Source organism: Natator depressus, chromosome 25, assembly GCF_965152275.1.
Source record: "Natator depressus isolate rNatDep1 chromosome 25, rNatDep2.hap1, whole genome shotgun sequence".
NCBI classification, from domain to species: domain Eukaryota; kingdom Metazoa; phylum Chordata; order Testudines; family Cheloniidae; genus Natator; species Natator depressus.
In genome coordinates, this window is record NC_134258.1 from 14,014,971 (window position 1) to 14,037,232 (window position 22,262).

Sequence of the window (22,262 nt, forward strand, 5' to 3'; positions counted from 1 at the left end):
GCCCGGGACAGCGCGCACCTGCTGCAGGAGGGCAGGTGGGTTGGGGGAGCTGGGCAGCACAGGGAGGAGGGAGCCCTGGGAAAGAGAATGAAGGAGCCCAGGGGGCTTGTGGTTAAGGGCCCTGGGCCTGGGTTCAGGAGCTCTGGGTTTAATGCCCAGCTCTGCCACTGACTCGCTGGGTGATCCTGGGCGAGTCACTGGGTCTCTCTGGGGCTCAGTGCTCCAGCTGTAAAATGGGGTGAATGATCCTTCCTTCGTCTGTCTGGTGCATTCAGGCTGTGGGCTCTATGGGCAGGGACTGTCTCCTGCTGGGTCTGCATAGTGGCCGGCACGAGGGGCCCTGATCGGGGTGGGGGGTCTCGAGGCGCTCCCCTTTTCACTGTAGCAGACCCACCCCATGTCTCCCCCCACGGGCAGAGCATCCTGCTGTCTGCGGCACAGCCCCAGCTGCCAGCTCCCGGCGGTGACCGAGCCCGGCTCCTTTCGCCTTCCCAAGTCTTCCCCCCCGCGCCCGCCCGCCCCCTCCGTCCCTCCCAGCCCATCCGCAGCCGGTAACTGCAGCGGCTCCAGTCCCCCGCCGGCCCCGCTCCTCGCCTCGCTGCGGAACTTTCTCTCCGAGCAGGGACCCGGCGCCCCCCTCGCAGACCCGGCTGGGGGCGGCCCAGGCAGGGGGAAGGAGCCAAGCCCGCGGGCCCCTCGGGTGCACCGAGCCCACCTCCGTCAGCCACGGGCTGCCCTGGGCCGGACCCCGCGCGCCCTGCCCCGGGACAACGGTGAGTGCGCCCCGCGGGGTCACCTTGGGCTGGGCGCGGTCTGCGGGGCCGGATCGGGGCCCGGGGGGGGGGGAGCGACAGAGAGCAAGACTCGCGCGGGGGGACGACGACACAGAGAGCAGGACTCGCGGGGGGGGGAATGGCCTTTGATTCCCCCCCACACACCCCGGACCGATCTGCAACTGGGGACCGGGCAGCTGAGCAGAGAGAGAGAGGATCCGTCCGTCCGCCCCCCAGACCCGAGCTCAGGGAGCTGCAGATGGAGCCGGTACCACGCGGGGCCCTGAGCCAGGCAGAACCTGGGTCCCCTCTGCCCAGCTGCTGCCCCTGGATTCAGCTCGTGCACGGGTGCAGCGGCCCCCGGGGGATCGGCCCCCACGCCGCGGCCCGGATTGGGGCCGGCCGGGTACCCCGGGGCGCGCAGCTCCGCCATCCGCTGCAGTGCAGCGCCTTGGCCCCGGCTGTCCCCAGCGGGGCCGGCTGCCGGGACCTCCCTGCCAGCAGCTGCGGAGGGTGTGTGGGGGGTTAGCGGAGCCAGAGGCATAGCAGCTGCCCTGCACCCCACTGACATGCTGCATGCCCAGCCGGCCGGGGGAGCTGGGACCCAGGGCACCATGCCATCCCAGCCCGCTCTGCTGAGACTGCCCTGGCAGCCCCTGCGGCTGAGACCCGTCAAACTCATTCCGCAGAGAGCAGCTGCCAGCCGGCAGATCTCCCCTGTGGGCCGGAGCGGGGTTTGTGCCAGGAACAAAGGCAAAGTGGCCTTACAGCCTGCCCCAGCCCCCAGCTGCATCTGCAGCGTGACCCCCAGCTCTTCCCTGCTAGGACCCCCGAGCCTAAGGCCAGAAGGGACCCGCATGATCCTCCATCCCCGTACCCCACAGGCCGCCTCCACCGCCCTGCACCCGGAACCCAACAACTGGACTTAGGCCCCCAGGGGACTAGGCCTCTGTGTGGCAAGGAACAGGAGGGATCCAGGTGCACCAGTGGCCCCCCACCCCCACAATGGCAGGGAAATGGTTAAGTGAGATACACCGAGATAATCCAGGCAAGTGACCCGCACCCCACGCTGCAGAGGAAGGTGACTCCCCACACCCCAAGGTCCCTGAGACTCTGACCTGGGGAAAATTCCTGCCCGACCCCATACCTGGCCAACGATTAGACCCTGCCTGAGCATGTGGGCCTGAGAGAGAGAATATTTGGTACCACCTTGTCTTTTTTGTGGCTGGATCCCCCAGCCCCCATGGCTTTGTCCTTCCAGGTGTGGGAACTGAACCCCTGCGTGTTCCTTCTTTCTAAGGGGCACTGCAGATGCCCTGGCTCTGGTTGCCAAGGGCAGAGAGGCAGTTGAGCCACAGGTCCCAGCCTGGAGGGGATGTTTGTGTGTCAGCAAAGTTGCCCCACTCTGCCCCCAAGGCCAGTGCTCTGCTCTGCTGCTCGGGGGCTGGCAATGACCCCGGGCCAAGCGGGCAGGACTCACCAGCATTCCACACCCACATGGCACGTCTGTCGCACAGGTGCAAGTGACTGGGAATCACTGTCCCTTGGTACGGCCTCTTCCCACACAGTTGGAGGGACCCAGGGCTGCACAGGGGAGCTTCCCCCCAGGGGCAGTGGCCATCCTAGGGATGGACCATTCCAACGGGCCATGCTCAGCAAGAGTCGGTCTCCTCTCCTGCCCCAAGACTTGTCCCCTCTCATGTGTCCAGCAAGTTCAGTGCTGGGAGGCTGGGTTCTGCCTTGGCAGCCACAGGGCAGGCTGGGACCTGGGCACCTACACCCCACCCCTTTGCTGGTGAGGTCCCCTTGAACCCTCCATGAGGAAGCGGTCAGTGAGTGCACCACTCCCTCTCCCCTGTGGGGGCAGGAATAGCCTCCCAACATTACACTGGGCCAGAGGGAGGAATTGGGAATGGCCCTCAACCTTTTCGAGCTGTACTAGGAGTGTGTGTGTGTGGGGGGGGAGCATTCAGGAAGCAGACACTGTAGCCCAGCCCCACAAAAGGAGGGAAGTGAGAGCAATTCCCAAGGAGTCCTGGTCCCAGAAACTACCTGCCAGCTGCTTTCTGTGGCCAGCAGGGCCTAGTGGTCAGAGGAGAGCAGGGTTCTAGCCCAGACTCTGAACGCAGCACTCTGATGGCCGGGGCTGGAAAAGCAGGGGGCTGTGGGTTAGGACTGAGGGTACCAGCAAAGCGGGGTGTGCGGGGAAGCCCACAGCTGGGATAGCAGGGGGCTGCAGGTCAGGACTGAGGGGCACTGGAAGAGCTGGGGCAGGGGGAGAGGGGAGCCCAGGGCTAGGATAGCACCGGGGCTGGGGGTGAGGACTGAAGAGCATCAGCTGAGTTATAATAGCAAGGATTAAAAAATAACAAGAGTTTGGGACTGGCTCGAAACCCTCCTGTTTCAGGACATGTGCTGCCCTCTAGCTAACGGGGGTCAGGAGAGGACTTTCCCTGGGAGCGGGTTGTCCCATCACTGTAGGGCTTTTACTGGAGCTGCTGGTGACAGGACACTGGCCTGGATGGACCCCATGGTGGATCCAGTGGTTAATCATCACCCTCACTTAAACATTTCCCATCTGAATGGGACACAGCAATCTGAGAATTGCTGCATCGGGACAGTTTAGCAGGGGTTGTGGTGGATTCTCCATCACTGACAATTTTTACGTCAAGATGGGATGTTTTTCTAACAGATCTGATCTAGGAATTACTTCGTGGCAGGTCTCTGGCTTGTGTTATACAGGGGATCAGATGATAGGATCACAATGGTCCCTTTTGGCCTTGGGATCTAGGAACTGATGAATCTCTATGTAGCCAGGGTGCGGTCATGGCCCATGCTGGCTGGGAGAAGGAACACGAACATCTGAGTTTGGAGGCAGCTGATCGGCCCCATCTCATACACAGACTCCAGCTTCCATCCCACCAACTACATCCTCATTCCGAGGAGTGGCCCACGTAGATGCTCAGAGCAAAGGGGGGCAGTTGGGGGCTCAGAAAGCCCCATGGCGCAGCCTCCCTGGGGTGGAGCAGGCAGCTCAGGCAGGCAGTTCGGTGGAGGAGCCAGCTGGGCACCTTTCCCTCACGCAGTGCAATTAACCGGCTTCAGAAATAACAGTTTCGAGCAAAAGCTGAGCCCCCCTGCTCAGCAGGGCAGGTAATAAGTGCATTAGAGCCAATTTCATCACCTGCTCTTGATTCAATTTGCTTTAATCAGCCGGCATAATGGTGTATGGCGCTCCGAGCTGGAGACAGCGAGGGGACAGCACCTCCTTTCCCTCGTGTGGGCATCCCCGGCCAAGCAAGGATGGCACGGGCCTGCGCGGCAGTGAGATTCGGGCGGCACTGGCTGGGAGCTAGCTGTGACACCGTGTGCTTGGGGACCGCCCTGCGCCCTGCGAGCACAACCGAAATCTACAGAGTAACTTGGGACGCTGGGACCCGCTGCAGGCTGGGCTGGGAGCCACGTGTCCAGCTGGGCGCAGCCCGCCTCATAACGGTGCCCAGCTGCTGATGGGAGGGGCTGAGTATGTGCAGTTCACATGGATGCCACGGGGCACTGTCTGTGCTGCCCTCTGGTGACACTTAAACTGAGTCAGAGGGGGAGTGGTGCCCACCCGCACTGCCCAGCTCACGGTCTTAAGGCACTTTACAAACATCCATCTCTCTCTCTCCATCCATCCATGGCCATATCTAGCTATCTATCCGTCCACCCTTCTGTTTCTGCATCTGTCAATACCTTGTCATCTGTACCTCTCTGCTGTCTGTCTCTCATACTCTCAATCCGGCTATCCGAATCTCCACCCTCCCTCTCTCTCTTGCACTCACCCCCAGTATCTGCCCCCGTCCCCTTTGCGTACTGGGTCACTCACGCTCGATGCCAGGAAAGCCACTGTCCTGGGCGCTTTGGCCTGGGCCTGGTTCTGCCCTAGCCTCGAAGGAGTCCCCGCGGGTTGTGTCACTGTCCAACATCCCTTTGCACAAGGGTCAGCCAATGGAACCTCCATGCCCCCTTTGCTCTTCAACCCTGCGTAGGCACCGGGGGCTCTGGGGCAGGCCTGTAGGGGGCGCCGGTCTCTCTAGGGCATTAGAGCTCTGAGCCAGGCCTGCCAGCCAGGGGTGAATGGGGGTTTCCTCTTCTCTCTGCTAGATGCAGCCTGTGTGCCGGGCAGCCACCCTGCTGCTTCTCATCGCCGTCCTCTCCTCCCCGCCGGCGCTCAGCGAGAGGGGGCGCAAGAAGGTCATCCACGTGTCAGGTGAGTGAGGGGCTGGCTCAGCCAGCTCCCCCAAGATGGGTCCCCCCCCACTTTGCTCGCTAAGGAGGTCTCAAGCGTGCCCACCCCAAGGGAATGGTCACCTCAGGGGGAAGGGAACAAAAAACTATCCACACAGGGCTGGGAAGGGATGGTTCCAGCCCAGAGACATGGGGAACTGTTGCCATAGAAATATCACCCAAACGTTTTCCCTGAGGCACCAAATGGGGAAACTGAGGCACCGAGCAGAGTCACATGGCCAGTCAGCGGCAGAGCTGGGAATACAACCCTAGAGTGCCAGTGCCCAGCACTGTCCCCCTGCTCTAGCCCATCTCTCACAACTGCACCTTTAATTCTAAGGGCCTCACTCACTCTCCCCCCTCAGGATAAGACAGGAGGCCGGGGAGGGGAGTGGGGGGCTCTGCACCCAGCACCCAGCAGGTAGATTTGATTTCCACCTGCAAAAGTGTATAAGACCCTCTTTCCTCTTAAATGGACAGGGCGATTGTCTAGTGCCTCTTGGGCTGGGATGTGGGAGACCCAGTTTCTATTCCTGACCTACTGCGAGAACTTGGCAAGTCATTTCCCTGCTTGGTGCCTCAGTTTCCCCTCCCACCCTTTATGTATTTAGTCTGTAACATGTTTGGGGGCAGGGAGTGTCTCTCACTCTGTGTCTGTGCAGCCTTTGTCTCCTACACAACAGGCCAGCTGAGGTCTCCAGGGGCTACTTGGCTACAGGTACTGGTCTTACTTTATAGGAAGGCAGTGTTTCTAAAGGGTGCATACATGTACGTGAGATGTTATAAGAATATTACCGACCCAGCGAGTACTTTGTGGGACGGTGATAGGAGCAGTTGGCTGGTACAGGTGGTTCTAAGAACTGGTCAAATTTTAATGAAACCAGATTTTCCCATGAAATTGTATAGTTCTGACAAAATTTCCTTTTGAATGTTTGTTTGTTTTAAACCTGCTTTCAAATTATCAATATTTTCAAAAGGGGAAATTTTGATTTGTCATTTCAAAGTGACTTTGTGTGCAGACATTGACTTTATTTTCTACATCAAACAACAACAATAAAAAATATAAGTTAAACAACAAGCACAAATTAAAAGTCATCATTTTAAAAAGGGTCAAAATCAAAATGAAATGTTTCAACTGACCAAACATGAATTTTTTAAAAATTTTCATTTAGTGCAAAAATTCAAAATTTTGGCTTTTGGTCCCAATTTGAGCTGAATTTTTTATTTTTTAAATCTCTACATTTGTCATGAGGTGGAAACCCTTTTCCCAGCCATCTCTGGTTGTGAGCACGTCCTTCGCAGTGTTATAGACGGTTATAAACTACGGTGCCACATAACATTGATCTGTTGGACTCTGACAATCACGTAACCACATATTAAAGCATCTAATCCTCAGTTATTAACCCTTGATAAACTATTTATAAATGGAACCTTCCTATACAGTGTTACCCAGGCAATAATGGCTCTTGGGCAGGTTTTTGCCCCACTACTATTCTGTTGGCAGCGCTGGCACCCAGCTTGGGACCAATGTTCCCTCTAATTTTTGACAGGCCATGTGCACAAAAAATTTCTTCTGTGCAAATGTTTGTGCTTCTGTGCAAATGTTTGTGCATGTGGTGTTTCGCCGTGTGTTTAGGATCTGTGTGTGCACGCACCCGCGCGTGGCTTAGAGGGAACAGTGCTTGGGACTGCATCAGCCAGGCACTGAATCTGCAGTGCAAGTCCCCTGGCGGAACCCCAGCCCGTGGGACCCTGCCTGGGAATGACCTGCCTGCAGGAATGACTCCTGGGAGGGAGGTGGCCGTTAACGCGCCCAGCCACCCTGGCTCTGCTGTGTGACAGGCTCCACCGCTGGGAGTGAGCACCTTCCCTCCGCCTTATTATGGGGATGCTGCTTTGCCAATGGGATTGAGCCCTCCAGCAAGCAGTGTCTTTGTTCAGCCTGTCGGATGGGTCCCCTCTCGCTCCCCCTCACCCCAATTTCTCCATTGTATCACATCTCATTAGAGATCATTCTCATTCTCAACTGGGCCATCTCCTTTGTGCTACCAGGATCGTACCAGGTCCAGAAGGGTTAATAAACTCCCGGTCCCCACCATAGGGCATCAGCAAGGTTTGAACCCAGGACTTCAGCACATGCCTCTGTCTTCTGAGCTAAAGGACTAACTCCATCAGCAACTAGGAGTAGTAGGCTGTTATACTACAATGGATGAGCTGCAAAAGGCCTCAACCAAGACTGGGCAACCCCTGTGCTGATGCTGTACAGACACAGTGAGAGACAGGCCCTGCCCCAAACTGCTGACAGTCTAAATAGACAAAGGGTGTGAGGTCTGAGGCACAAGGACATTAAGGACCGTGGCCAAGGTCACACAGGGAGTCTGTGGCATAGCTGGGAAATGGACCCAGACTTCTGGAATCGCAGCCTGCTGCCTGCAGCCCAAGCCCAGCCACCTTCTTCACGCCCCTAATGCAGATGCACTCCAGTCACTTTAAATCTGGTTCATATCCCTTTAGCGCCATTCATTGACATTTAATATCGATGTAGTTAAACGGGTGCAATTTCCTAGGATAGCCAAGGCCAGCCGGAGAGCGAGGGAGCGTGATGCAGAGAGACGTGGAGTCAGAGAGTCCCAGACGAGCATTGGAGGGAGCATGAATCACCTTGTTTTCTTCCCCAATAAAAAGGAAGCTTTATTTCCTCTCTCTGGAAATTTGAGGTGCATTTGCAGGGGTGGATTCGTTCTTCCAACCCCGCCCCCCACCCCGCAGCATCCATTAAGGAGGTGAATCGCTGACAATGGACACAAGCTTTTCCTAAGGTTGGGTCCGTTTGTCTCCGGCCACCTCTCTAAGGGCTGCCTGGCTGTGTGACAGATGGACACCCTCCACAAACGTTTAGCCGTCACATAATAACCTTCCCCCAGCGCTGCAGGCCATCCTAGGGCAGACAGCTCCCAACACGCGTGTTCGTGTCCTCATGTGACATGGAGAAGCGGCAGCTTTCTCATTTCCAAGCAACCGGGAGGTCGAGATGGAAAAGCCCAGTCGGACCATCCAGCCCTTCTCCCAGCCAGTGTGTGAAACTCACACCCCAGAACGTTAGCAGAAGAGTTTTGTATTTTTGGGTCCCTGGTTGGTTTGCGGTTTGGTGCAGCGGGGCAGGGCAGAGGGTGGTGTGCTGGCTGGAGGAGGGGTGTGTGTCCTCCAAAGCCACCGCTAGCCTTTGTGTCTGTGTGCAGAGGATGAGAGCGGGGCCGTGGTCGTCCAGACGGCGCCTGGGAAGGTGGTCACCCACCGGGGCGGGACCATCCTCCTTCCCTGCCGGTACCACTATGACACGTCAGCCCACGACCCCGCCGAGATCCGCCTCAAGTGGACCAAAGTGATGGACCCGATGTCTTTCGTGGACGTCTTCGTGGCCATGGGGAAGGAGCGCAGGGCTTTCGGGAGCTACCGGGGGCGCACGGCGCTGCAGGAGGATGGGACAGGGGACGCCTCCCTCATCATCCGCAACGTCACCCTGCAGGATTACGGGCAGTATGAGTGCGAGGTCACCAATGAGCTGGAGGACGACACGGGCATGGTGAAGCTGGATCTGGAAGGTAAAGGGAATCCCGGAGACACTAGCAGGGCCGCATTCTCCGGGGGCCTGCGAGCCCCAGGCTGCATTGCACACCCAGTTTTGTGTGCGCCGTTTTGCACGCACGCATGGCCTGACCACCCAGCGTGTGCTCATAAATCCTGTTCGCCAAAGCTCTGAACTGCAGCGCCCGGCTACCGTATGGAGACAAAACGACCGTGCACACCCACTTAGGCCACGTCTACACTACCACTCATGTTGGCGAAACCTATGTAGCAGTGCAGCTGTGGGCTTGCTAGCGTAGGCCTGGCCTGAGCATCTGGTTTTGCAAATTTTACTCCCGCTGACATAGCGCCGTCTACACCGGCGCTAAGGTGGGTGTAATTTAGGTCGCTCAGGGGTGTGGATTATGCACACTCCCGAATGAGGTAAATTATACTGGAGTAACCTGTAGTGTAGACAAGGTCCCAGTGTGGTGTCCATGCAATCAGAACCCTGAGTGGCGGCACATGTCCAAGCGAGGTCATTAGCATACACCTTGTGTCTGAGGTTCTCAAAGCATTGCTGCAAACAACCCCTCAGCCTGGGGAGGGAGGAATCACCCTCTCTTTGCAGCCAGCCAGCCGGAGAGATACGTGACTTGGCCAAGGTCAGAGAGAATGACACGGCCAGGAATAGAACCCAGGAGTCCTGACTGCCCCGTCCTTTGCTCTAACCACTAGATTTCACTGCCCCCAAGCGGCCAGACTCCCTTCTGCCCTGCTGTAATCACTGCCACACTTGGTTTGCTTTCCTCAGAGCTCATCCACGTCGCTTCAGGCTGGCTAATGCTGGATCGGCGGGAGGGTGATGTGAATGAGCGTGGGAGGACAGCACGACCTGGAGCATGCCTCTCTATCACCTCGCTCTGCAGCCTGGCAGAACCTGGGCCCCGGCTCCGGGCAAGGTGGCGGAGGAGCCGATGCCTGGGGTGGCAGGGCTGAGAGATGCATCCGTCACTCCGAGCTGCAGTGCCGCTCACCTTGTCCTACTTTCTTTTCAAAAGCAAGCGTTACGTGCCCGTGCCGGAGCAAAACCCAGCAGCTGCCAGGGCAGATAAGTCCCATCACCCGCACCGTGCCTGCCACCCGGACAGCAGCCCCACGGCTGGCGTCGGCTGGTATTAGGCTCAAGCTTTGGGTGAAAGTTCAGGCGGTTCCTATTTTACACGGGGGGCAGGTCTCCCCGGGGTTAGAGCAGGGTGCGGGGACAGATGGGCACTGGGAGGAGAACGTGGTCATGTGACTAGAGCAGAGGACAGGGAGCCAGGCCGCCTGGGTCCTAGATCCAGCTCTGGGAGGGGAGTGGGGGCTAGTGGTGAGAGGAGACGGGCGGGGTAACGAGAGTTAGGAGTCTTAAGTTCTCTTCCTGATTCTGCAAGGAGGTGTGGGCTGGAGGTTGGCTCACAGGATCAGGAGGCAGGAGGCCAGGCTTCCCCTGCCAGCCCCCGAACAGACCATTGGTCCCTCTAGCCTGGTATCCCTCCTCCAGCAGCGGCCAATAACTGATGCTTCGGGGGGGGACACCCGTAATACACTAGAGAAATTGTAAAGTAATGTCCTTGAGGAGGTGGGGGGAGAAATCCCTTCCTGACCCCTTCAGTGCACAGCGAGGGCCCTGAAGCCTGAGAGCCAACGGCCCTTCCCCCACTCCCCGCGCAGCTCCCCATTCGGCGATTGCTGTAGGACCCCCCCAGCCAGCGCCTTGCTCTGCTTGTGTGTCCCTGTAGGAGTGATCTTCCCGTACCACCCGCGTCTTGGCCGCTACACCCTCAACTTCCAGGAGGCCCAGGAGGCGTGTCTGGCCCAGGACGGCATCCTGGCCTCCTACGACCAGCTGCACAAGGCCTGGGTGGAGGGCATGGACTGGTGCAACGCCGGCTGGCTGGAGGATGGCTCCGTGCAGTACCCCATCTCCAGGCCCCGAGACGAGTGCGGCCGCAAAGACACCCCCGTCGGGGTCAGGAGCTACGGGTACCGGCACAAGGAGGACGAGCGCTACGACGCCTTCTGCTTCACGTCCAACCTGAACGGTAACAGCCCCCTTCCCTCTGTGGGGCAGGGCCAAGGGGGCAGGTGCTGAGAGACGCGGGGCAGCTGCACTGGCAGCGCAGCCGGTCCTGGAGCACGCTGAATGCTCAGCAAGAACGTAATACTTAGCGCACGTTGGGTTTAGCAGAGCGGGTCACGGTCATTATCCTCGCTTTACAAAGGGGGAAACTGAGGCACATCATGTGGGGCGGGGGGGAAGGGAGTGACCTGCACAGGGTCACACAGGCAGCTGTGGGAGAGCCAACTCCCCAGCCTAGTGCTTTGCCTAACAAGCCGTGCTCCTTGATGCTGTGTTTTCTTACCCCGCCCCCCCCCCACAGCTTCAACTCAGGTGCCCCATTCTACTAGGGGCTCATCCTGCCGCATCTCAGTGCCGTACAGCCGGGCACTAAGCTGTGTGACTCACATCTGTCACATGGGATTTGGTCTCTCTCCCCTCCCCAACGGGGGGATTGTGCACACCAGGGAGGGCTTTGGGATCTCTAGAGGTCTGCACTGCTGTGTTTGTGTTGGAGAAAGCAGGGCACAGCACCACCTGGAGTGGTGGGCTGGTTTGGGATGGCCCCTTGTTCCTGCGGAAGTTCATCCTGCCACTTGGGACTGGCCCCTGAGGAAGTTCTGGCCCCTGCCCAGACGAGTGTTACCCTTGTGGCAGAGAGTTCCACAGGGCCTGATGAACGGATATGCCGGCCACTGTCCCCTTCCTGGAGCTTGAGGCTCTTTTCTTCCCTTGCCTAGAAGGCCTGAGCCCTTGAACATGACTCCTCTGTGGGCTACGGTCACTCAGTACTACTTTCTAAGCAGATCCCCCTCTCCGCCTGGGATTGGGAGGCTCCCCTCCCTGCTGGTGCGTGCCCCACGGGTCCCCTGGGGGCATGGGGCTGCTGTCGCCCCTCAGCACGGATATGCTGATCCTGCTCTGGGGAGAGCAGAAATCTTCCTTTAGGCCATGCGTCTCTCCCTGCCAGCCCCCCCCGCCCCACCAAATCCCAGCCCCCCAGAGCAGCAGCTGTTCTCTGTCCCACCCAGGCGCTGAAGGAGCAGGCTGCATTCCCAGATCACAGGACGCTGAATGGGGAAGAGAACGGCCCATCCCGGACCCTGGGCAATAGCCCTGGCCTCAGTGGGTTTTGGCCCTTTAATTTTATTTATTCCTAGCCTAGCCTTGGCATCATCCCCTCCTTCTCCTCCCCCGTACTCCAATCCAGCAGGTTTCAACCTTGTTTCATTTGCAGACCCCTAAAATGTTTCAAATGCTGGTGCGGACCCCTTTGGAAATGTCAGACACAGTCTGCAGACCCCCAATCCACAGGCTGAAAGCCAGTGCCCCAGCCCATCACCCAAAGACTCCAACAGCCCAAAATGCTAGGGAAAAGGGTGGAGGGCTGAGGCCTCAGGGAATTTAAACACTCTGTACCTGGCTGCAGCCCCCGGAGCTCAGGTGCGGCTGGTGGCGTCCTCCCTCCCTATTAGCCCAGGGTGATTGGCTGCTGAACATGCCTGGTTCATTGCCTTGGGATTACTGGGAGTTAATTAGGCACTAAAGCACCTGAGTGAGTGAGCAGCACACTGGGTGGTTACAGCTCTCCTGGGCCTTTTATGCCTTTAATAGTCACGGCCACTGCTGCGGGGTGGAAGTGGAGGGCACAGATTAAAAGAAGGGGTGGGAGGGTAAGGAGCCAGGAACGCCAGCACCCCCCAAGCATGGGTCAGCCCACGCTGCCTCTGAGCCCCTGCGCTGCCCCGGTCCCGGCGCACAGACTGTGGGATTGGGCCTAGATCCTCAAAGCAGAATTGAACCCACCCATTGGACTACGCTGCCTCCCTGGGCAGTGGCGTGGGGATCGGCTCAGAACTGAGGCAGCTCATCACCAGAATGGTGCAGCCCTCTGCACTCTACCCCCGTCCCCTGCTGTGGATCAGTGTCACACGATGGCTTTTAAGCACCCAAAGGCTTCCCAGGGCTCCTTCCCCCCCGCCCCCCAGCCATTGATCTGGGCCCCTCAGCTGCTGGGGTCTCGCCCTGCCTGCCCTTGGTGCTGCGTCCTGTGGAAGTCAGTGAGTTCACTCGGCTCTCCCTGGGGCGGGGCGGGGCAGGGGAGGGGTTGCTGTCAGGGCAGCCCCATGGCTCCCCCTGCCCCTCAGCCTTGAGTCAACCCCCCCCCCCCCGGCCCCAGGAAGCACCAGCTATTATTGCTAAAGGGATTGTTTGTATCCACCCCCTGCCACCTAAGGGAGGAGGGAACAGCAAAGGGGTCCCTGCTGACACGAGCTAGGCAGTGCTCAGCCTCTGGGCAGGGTGCTTTGGAGAGAAGAGACCCTTCCACCACCCCCACCCCCACCCCCCCCAGCTCTCTGTAGCAATGACAGAAGGAGCCCAGGGGTCTCCGGTGGGACCAGGGGACGTGAACACGATGTTGGTGGGAGGTGCCCCGAGTCCCAAATCCTCTCTGTACCCACACGAGAGGGCGGGATGCCGTGGCAAAAGCCTCTCCCCTCCCCACGCCCCCGTCTCGCCTTTGGGGGTTCCGTCCCTGTGGCCTGCTCAGCCCTCGGCCTCTCCGCTCAGCTTGCCAATGAGGGGGCCCAACTGCCGGGGAGCCCTAGCGGGAAGTGGCTGAGACCCTCCCAACTCATCTCACAGCTGGAGCATGGCACTCCGCCTGCTGTCCCCAGCCCCGGCCTTCTCTTTCTCTCTCTGTTAAAGGTGACGGGGGTTTTAAGCTGTCGGCCCCCTTCTCCGCACAGAGGAAGGAATCCCAGCTGGGATTTGGGGCTGGGCTAACAGCAGGAGGGAGCGAACCCGAGGGCTCTCGCTTCCAGCGGCTCTGGTGCTGCTAAGTGGCGAAGAGGGAGGTGTCTCTTGGTGTCTTTTAACGATGGCTTTTATTGCCAGGACAGCTTGACGGCTGCCACATAAATCTCCCCCCTTAGCGCTGGTTTATTTCGCTGTCGCGGTGTGTGGCTGCTGGGCGCGATGGCAGCCCCCCCCGCCCCCCCGGCGAAGCGCTGGGGACTGCATGTCAGCAGCCTTCGCCGCTCGCTCGGGCTCTGAAAAGCCCAGTTTCCATCGGGGGCTTCCTGACGGGCCAGAGCCGGGGACCAGGGGGCTCTTTCGCTGGCCTGTGTGCGGTGAGTTTGATGAGCCTCAGCCAAGCTCCTCATGCAGGGGAGTCCACCCCACTACAGCCAGTGGTCTCGGGGTGGGGGGTGCCTCCCTGCTCGAGCCCACGCTGTATCCACCCCCCTTCGTCAGGAATTGAACCCCCGGCCCCTGCCCCTCCAAGGCACTGAGGGACAAGAGCGGCTGCCCCTCCCGCTCCTTTTGCAAAGCCACCCCCAGCCCTCACAAATCTCAGAAGGACTCAATGCAGACAGAGCCGCCCCACACCTTGGGGGGGGAACCTCTTCCCCAGGGCAACAGCGGGAGAAGCACCAGCATGTCCACCATCGCCTGACTCTTCAGAGCGGCTTGGGGCGACGTGGTGGCACAGATGCAGGTGCCGTTTACACTAGCTCCCGCTGTCAGCGGCACTGGCTTTAGTGCAAAGAGGCGAGGTTTCCGCGATGGACAAGGTCCTTTGTGCTGTAATTCCTGCCTCCCCGGGGCAGAAACAGAGGAAGGAGAAGCAGGTAATTACAACGGAGAGAGGCACAGATGATGGATGAAGCCAGGGCTACACAAGACAAATCTGAGCTAGAGGGGCTGTCCCTGTGCGTAAATTACAGTACTCTTTGGCTGGCAGGGCTGGGGGCGAGGGGGGGAGGGAGGTGGAGTGCAGGAGAGGGGGCTCTGCGGATGTTTATTTAATCATGGCAGGCGGGATAAATAGCGGATGTAATAGCTACGGGGACTCATCACCGGACGCAGCGCTGCATCCCCCATCAATCTCGATGTGTCTAGGAATTAATTTCCAGGAGCTGCCTTTATTCCTCTGCAGCCAGGCTGGCTCAGCGTTCCCCTGTTCGCTCCCCACCTCTGGCTGATGAAGGCCTAGCCCTGCCTGTGTGCCCCTCCCATCCGGCTGGGACTGGTAGGGCTCCTTTGCCACTTTGCCCTTGGGCGGAGGGATCGGAAGAGGCAGTGTGGCATGGCTGGATCCCAAAGCCGGGGCGGGGGGAGCCAAGCTGCACCAGTGTCCTGTGGGGCAGAGAGGGGACCAGGCTCGGGTGTCCTGGCTGCAAAGGGGATTCTTTCTCAAGGCTGCTGGACGCAGATCCACCCTGGGGTCCTCTCGGACTCCTCGGCTCCCTTGTGCTCCCGAGTGTCTATAGCTCATGGACCCAGGGGGCGTGGGAGAGATCCTAATTCAACATCCCAGTGGGGCTGGAGCTCTGTCCTGGCCTCAGCTGCCGCGGCCCCCAGCACAGGGGATGTTGGCAACGAAGCCACAAATCCTGCTCCCTCCCGGTCTCTGAGACCCATGGCTAACGGGGGCTAGTCGCTGCCTTGACATGACCCTGCACGGCACCGTCCCTTGCTTTCTTTCTTCCTTCCAACAGATGCTAGACAGGGCCGTTCAAGCCCCTCGAGAGGCCGTGTCCCCCTGCTAGGTCTGAGACCCGCCCTGGCGTCTTTGGTCATGGAGAGGCCGATCCTGGAGCTAGACGTGTAACTAGTCCCTCCTGGCTGCGCTCACGCTTCATGCCATGGTGACAATGACAGGGTCCCATGGCGGGGACCCCTCCCACCAGTTACAGGCATGATCCACAGAGGTGCCAAGCACCCATGGTTCCCCCAGAAGCCAATGGGAGCTGTGGGTGCCAGGGCTTATGGGCTTAAGTCCTGCCCACTGTACGTGGCTGATGCCCCGGGCCCGGCATGGCCAGTCTCGGGCGTGGTGCCCTGCACCTCTTGGCGAGGGGGAGGGGAGGAGGGAAGCTCCATCCCTTTAACCCAGCTCCTTCTCTTCCCCCTCCAGGCAAAGTTTACTTCCTGAAGACCTATCGCAAGCTGAGCTACCCTGAGGCCCTCCAGGCCTGCAAGAAGAACGGCGCCAGGGTGGCCAAGGTGGGCCAGCTCTACGCTGCCTGGAAGATCCAGCTGCTGGACAAGTGTGAGGCGGGCTGGGTGGAGGATGGCAGCATCCGCTACCCCATCGTCAACCCCCGGGCACGCTGCGGGGGCCGGGAGCCCGGCGTCCGCAACTTGGGCTTCCCGGACAAGAAGTACAAGCTCTTCGGGGTCTACTGCTACAAGAAGGCCAGCGAAGGGCCCCCCAAGGACGGCAGGGAGGAGCCGGGCAAGTGGAGGCCTCTCCAGGTATAAGAGGCAGCCATGGCCGCTCTGCTGGGGACAGAACTGCTCTTGCAACCATCAGACAAACGCCGCAGCTGGAGAGCTGCTACCATAGTAATTCCCCCCCGCCCCCCCATCCCTTCTCACCTGGAGCCGGCTGTGAGCCAGGACCGTGGTACTGGCCGCTGAGCCCCAGGGACCGGGCATTTCTTGGTAACAGCATCACAGGAAACAGAAGGGAACCCCCCACCCTTATCCCTTTCCATAGCAGGTGGGGACGGTCCCACGGCATGGCAGGCTGGGGAGGGGGTCTGTGGTAGAGAAGGGAAGAGGGCTGGAGGGGGGACCATGCCAGCTTCAATTCACTTGCTTTCTCCTGCAAACGGACATCCAGACTCTGCACTCGTAGGGGCCACTCCGGCCACGCTCCGGTGCAGCCGCTGTCCCCCTCGCTAACCCAACCTCCGGATTCCTTCTTGGCTTCACGCTGCTGTGGCTAGCGCTTGGAATCTAGTTTTTAGGCCTTTCTCTGCTTGCAGAGGGGGCAGGGCTGGGCTGCCGCCCTTGCAGCTTTCCCAGGATCCCCCATGCCAATGCCACGCTCCTGTCTGGGGCTGGGGGCTGTTCAGATGTGGTGCACACCCGCAGCGCTAGGGTGGGTCCTGCTGAACCAGACAGGCCTTGGGCCCTGCTCCTCCGATGACTGTGGAGGATGGAAACTCAGAGGGGGCGTAAATGGGAGTGTAGCTCTCGCCCCACGCATGGGGGGCGGATGCTCAGAAGATTAATGCCCTGGATGGGGAGCGGGTGGATGGTGCAAAGCGTCCGCTTGGGATGGCACTGCCCTGTGCAGTTTACGGCCCACGCGCTCCCTGTCAGTGCTCCAGCTAACGGCACCGGAGCAAAATCAACAGCGTCCCCCTGCCCGCAGCGCTGCGAAGAGAAGCAAGCGTGAGGGTGTCAGAAGAGACCAGCTGCTCCCCTTGCTCCCCGGGATCCGCGCAGCTCAGCACGGGTCCTGCTGACAAAGCTCCCTAAGGGACCAGACGGCGCATACTCAATGCAAAGCCCTTGAAACACCCATGGAAAGGCCTATGCTCCCTGAATGTACCCTGCGCAGGAGGGACAGGAAAGCAGGCACGTTGAGAGCTGGACTCACTAACGTAAGCTTTTCTAGAGCAAAAACCCTTTGAGGTACATGTAAAACATCTGGCTGAATAATCCCACCTGTGGAGTTTAGTTTAACGTTGTAACATAGCCATGCAGGATCTATGCCATGCTCAAGCAGCTGATCTAACTTTACAGGGACAGAACTCTGACCCTCCCCCTTCGAAAACACACTTTGAGCTGAAGGAGAATCCCCTTAGCGCTATACAGTACAGGGCATATGGTACTCAGTGGTACAGCTCAGATTCCATCTGTGGGCGGTCGTGGTGCCCCACCCACACCAGCCTGTTCATTACGATAGGTGGGGTGAATCACCTTGCCACTGAGCACATGAAGCTAGGCACTATGGGAAAGCAGGAATCTGGCAAATCGGGCGTGGTTAAGCTCAAACAGGCACTGACCACTGCAGTAGGAAATTGGTGTGTGGGTGCTTTGCCGTGAGCTGCAGTGTCCAGGGCTCGCCCAGGGCTGATGCTTGCTGCTGTCCCGTAAACAATCAAAGCGCAGGTGGGGTTTTCCCCCCTCCCGGGCAAAGAAAAAAGGGACCGGATTTTTCAGTCTCCACAGTGCTGTCCTAAGAGATCCCCAGCCAGGGGCCCCCCTGAGAAAGGGGGGCTCCTCTGTGGAGTTGGGGCGACCGATGGGGATTAATACAGCATCATGATATAGGGCCCGATCCTGCCAGGGGCTGAGTGCCCTCAGCCGCCACTGAAATCAGCACCACGCAGGATGGGCTCGGCGTGGGAGAGAAATCTAGTGAGGGGGAGGAGCCAGGGAAAGGGGAGGAGCCAGGGAAAGGGGGCAGGGATTTGGCTTCCCCCTGCCCTGCAGATGCGCGTTGCCTCCCAGGCCAGGGCAAGTGCAGGGGGTCGGCCGTGGTCACCCCGGTGGCTCGTAGTGTGTTTTCCTGCTCGAGGCACAGAGCCCGTCCCCCTGGCTGGGGCTATCTCCCCGCCCCCGATGCATGCAGTCCGTGTGCCGCCTCCCGCTCTCGCTACAACGCTGCGTCGCTCAGAGACGCCGCGCCTGCCTTCGTTTTCAGCTGCATGCGTGGCCGGGCGAGGGACACCACCCGCGACCGGGGAGGGAGCTCCGGGTCCCTCTGCTCTGAGTTGAGCAGCAGAGCTGATCAAGGTCTCCGTTCCCGCGACTTAGGGCCAGACGGCAACTGGGACAGGCCTGCAGGAGGCTCTCAGAGCCAGAGGTCACAAATGGGCTCCCCAGATCCACTGGGGCTTCCCTTCTGGCCAGCGGGGGGTCGGTTGTGGTCGGGGAGCTAATGAAATAAAGGCTTGGCTGCTGATTGAGAATGAACTGTGGACTCACGTCTCTGTATCTGGCTCTCCGGCTCCTGGGTCTCTCAGGCAGGGCCTGGCTCCAGTCAAACTTCCTGGCTAATAGGAACAAGGCACATTGATGTGCAAGGTGCTGCACGATGCGCAGGAGAAACAAACATGCCGCGGCTCTGGGGTGAAGCGCAGACGCTGTTTAATGGTGCGGGGGGGGGGGGGGTTTGAGAGCCAGTTCAAGCTGCGGTGGGAAAGAGGGAGGGAGGTGGGGCCCGCGCTCCTGCTCCTCTGGGATCGCTCGGGAACACAAGGTGGAGGGGCTCTGAGAGGGGGCTGCATTAGCAGCACCGTGCCCCCCAGAGCATGTGGGTCAGCGCCCACTTGAGGGGGGGCAAGCTCAGCCCAGATCAGTCACTCACCCTGGAGCTCTCTCCCCCAGCCCAGCCCCTGCCTGGCTGAGCGCGGCCCCAGCCGGAGGTGGCTGGTGGCAGGATGGGTGTGTCCCCCAGTTGGGCCTGCTCAGTGCAGGACCGGGAGCTCCTCTCCCACTTTGCAGCCTGGGGGCCTGTCAGGCAGCATTCGGTGAGCAACCAGCTTTGTTTAAACTTCGGGCAACCGGGGATTCCCTGGGGCCAGCCACCCTGCTGGGGGAACCTGCAGCCAAACCAGCGCCGCTCCCTCTCCCTCTCCCTCTCCCCGGCCCTGCCTCTGCTCTCGTGTCTCTGGGTCGCTCCGCCAGCGCCGGGAAGGCCGGGAGCGGGCCTGGCATCGCTGCCCTCTGCCGCAGAACCCGCGTGTCATCAGCGCAGCCGGGAGAGCGCCAAATGCAAGCGAGGTGGCGAGCTAATTTGCATGATTGCAGCTAATTTGCATAATTGGCCTGGTGGGGGGTTGCTGGGCGAGTTTGCTCCCACTGCATAGGGTGTGTTGGGGAGTCCACAAGCCAGTGCAGCATTCCGGGGGCTCCCTAGGAGTGTGGCGCCCCCACGGTGGCTTATTTGCATAATTTATGCTGCAGGAAATGCCCTTACAGCTGAGCCATTGATGACAAGCCGGGACTGCTGGGCTGGGCTGCATGGGGGGTGCCTGCTCTCAGCAAAATTCACATGGCCTGATCCGGTTACACTGCTCACCAACGGGGTGGGGGGCCTCTGAGCCAAGACAGCGCAGGGGGCTGAGAGGGGGTGAGCGCACCCCAGCCCCTTGGCTCTCCAGGCGCCCTCCCCACCCCGGCCATGGAGGCTGAACCATGACCCCTCAATCAGGATGGGGAATTGGGGTTCCGGTTTGCTGCATTATAGAGATATGGGTCTGACCCCAAGCTCTGATCTGGACCCAGCCTAGTCCAGGAGGGAGGTTCAGGCCCACAGCGAGAAGATCCCAGCTGCCAGCAAGTGTGGCAGGGTCCGCTCCCCTCCTCTGGTCTGGTCCTGGTGCGCCAGATCCTAAGCAGGTACCACAGGCCCTTGGCAGCCCCTAGCGACAGGCGTTAGTCCAGTCTCTGGCCCCGGTGGGCTCTGGAGCATAGAGGGCTGGCTGTCAGGAGTGATTCTCCCCACTCCCTCTGCAACAAGCAGCTGCCGAGATAGCTGGGCATGTCAGGCTGGTAGCGCCTGCCGGCGCCTCTGAGGGCCTGTTTGCAGCCACGAGGTGGCCTCTGGAAAACGCAGACTTTGCCTGAGTGTGCCGAGCACGGCTCCCGGTGAGTGGCTTCCCGGCCCGCCCGTCGTTCCCAGGGCTTTGCCAAAGGGCAGCGGGGCTAAGCAGATATCGTACATGCCGTCAGTAACAGTGTCAGGATCCGGCTGGGCAGGGATCAAGCTTCCACATGCTGCTCCTGGCTGCAGCCCTGCACGCTAACCCCCACAGGGGCACCCAGGGCTGCGAAGGGGAGTCGAGCAGCTTCGCGAAAGGTTCGTGTCCCTCCCATTGTGAGTGTCTGTGAGCGTGTGCACGTGTGACCTGCTGAGCTGTCAGGCGAGCCCCAGAGCTGCCGCAGGAATTGCTCCGCCAGGATGACTTGCAGATGGTGGAAGATACCCCATGGGCAGCCCCGCTGGCTGATGCCACAGGATGGGGATAGCCAGAGTGCAGATTCCACCCACTCCCCATGCCCCATCCCAGCAGGGGGGCAGTGAGTTGCAGATGGGCTGGGTCTCAGTGCGGGGGGCACCTGGCCATGTGGAAAGGGACCAGGACCCATCAGACAGCCGCAGCGGCGGGTCACCATCCTGGGCTGGGTTGGAACCAGCCACCGAGAGGCGAAAAGCCTAGCAGCCCTTTCCACCCCCTCTGGGTCAGGTCCTGCTTCTTGATTTTGCCTTTGCCCTGTTATTGCAGTTGCCCCGAGAAGCTTGAGCTGCATTCAGGGCCCCGTTGTGCCGGCGCTGTACAAACACAGGGTGGGAGTCCAGCTCTCCTGAGGCCCAGCCCAGTGGCCTAACCACAAGCCCCCACTTTCTGCCCTCCTGGCCAGCCGGCCCTTGCTCCACCAGGGACGAGGTGGCCACGTCTAGTTGGGTAAAACCAGCCTCCCAGCTGGAATCGGAGCTGCCCTTTAGCAGAGCGCTAACTCTGACGGAGAGTGGCCAAAGCGCTTGTTTTCCACCTAGTGACGTTGCTCAATAACTGGCTTAATTCTCTAGAGTTTGGGAGCGAGGTGCCCCCCCCCCACTCTTCCTTTCTTCTTCCCCCCAGCTCTCTGCTGCTGTGCGAGGAGAGGTGCTGAATGCTGGCGCCCGGCGGCTGTGGTTGGGGCTGGCGAAGCAGGCAGGCCTGGATTCTGGTGGTGTTTTATCTCCTGCCGGGGGCTCGAGCACGTTTCATTCATCATGTTTATTGACTCCAAACGCTGGTGGAAATAAATAGCTGCCGGAATTTGAAGCACTGGCAAGCTGGCCCCGGCTCTACTCACGGCAGCTCTGCCATGGCTAAGGGGCGGGGGAGCGGAGCTCCGCTGTGCTGGGGCTGGATTTCGCTGTTCGAAAGGGGATGTGAACCGACGAGAGCAAGGGGACAGCGACAGGGCCCTGTGGCAGGACGGATCAAGCGCACGAAGGGGGCTAAAACAAGGCGCCTCATTTTGCAAAGCGAAGAGAGAGGCTCCCCCTGCCCTGCTCCCCCATAGCTCCCTCCCCTCTGGAGCAGTGTCCAGGGGGTGGAGGGGAGGAACTGGCAACATCCCTCCGGGAAGGGGGGTGGCTTTGAGAGGCAGCACGGGCCGGTCCCACAGCCTCATGCCAGGCGCTGTCCCAGCTCCACGCTGCTCGGTGTGGGTAGATCTATCTAGTCATCACAGCTGCTGGGTGACCGGGCGCTGGCCGCGATGGTGCCGGAGAAGGGAGCAGAGCCAGGAGGAGCCAGGAGTAGGGCTATTCCACTGGGGACTAAGGTCAGCAGAGATGGGTGCTGGGGAAAACCCAGCTCAGGAAAGTCGGGCCTCCATGCTGGGGGTTTGTGCCGTGGCTTGTTGCACGATGTGACGAAGTGGGACTGTTCTTAATGTTTCCTCTGAATAGTGTGGGGGTGCCTCAGTTTCCCCTAGGCAGTTCTTAAGTATCTAGGTGGTGGGGTAAGGGTGTATGATTGTTGCAGAGCCCTAGAGGGCAGGTGTGGGCAGGGGGCTGGACACAGAGAATGGCCGACACCCTGTTTCCTGGCAACTGATGGCCTGGGCCCTTCCCCCCTGCAAGGTGAGAGTTAAAGGGTTGGAGAACAAAGGAATCAGGTGTCCTCCTGGCCCAGGAAAGGGACAAAGCCCAGAGGAGGAGGGGTTGGAGGGAGTTTCAGTGTTGGGGCTGGCTGGGACATGGAGTGAAGTGCAGATGTGGTTGTCTGGCTCTCACTGCCCCCCCA

General features: G+C 59.9%; 1 protein-coding gene across 1 annotated transcript; it reads left to right on the top strand.

The window, feature by feature from the left end:
* The first annotated feature begins 545 nt into the window (after positions 1-545).
* HAPLN4 (hyaluronan and proteoglycan link protein 4) lies at positions 546-18,422 on the top strand. The gene is made up of 5 exons (XM_074939282.1): positions 546-773; positions 4,920-5,025; positions 8,282-8,644; positions 10,391-10,693; positions 15,635-18,422. Exons 2-5 carry the CDS (start codon positions 4,920-4,922, stop codon positions 15,979-15,981), a joined length of 1,119 nt encoding a protein of 372 aa, XP_074795383.1. The 5' UTR covers positions 546-773; the 3' UTR covers positions 15,982-18,422.
* The last annotated feature ends 3,840 nt before the right edge of the window (positions 18,423-22,262 follow it).

Bases quoted from the DNA above. Each gene is read 5' to 3' on its own strand.
- HAPLN4 (XM_074939282.1), top strand. From the start codon at position 4,920: ATGCAGCCTGTGTGCCGGGCAGCCACCCTGCTGCTTCTCATCGCCGTC. The intron at 5,026-8,281 runs GTGAGTGAGGGG...GTCTGTGTGCAG, and splicing joins GAAGGTCATCCACGTGTCAG to AGGATGAGAGCGGGGCCGTG. The intron at 10,694-15,634 runs GTAACAGCCCCC...TTCCCCCTCCAG, and splicing joins CTTCACGTCCAACCTGAACG to GCAAAGTTTACTTCCTGAAG.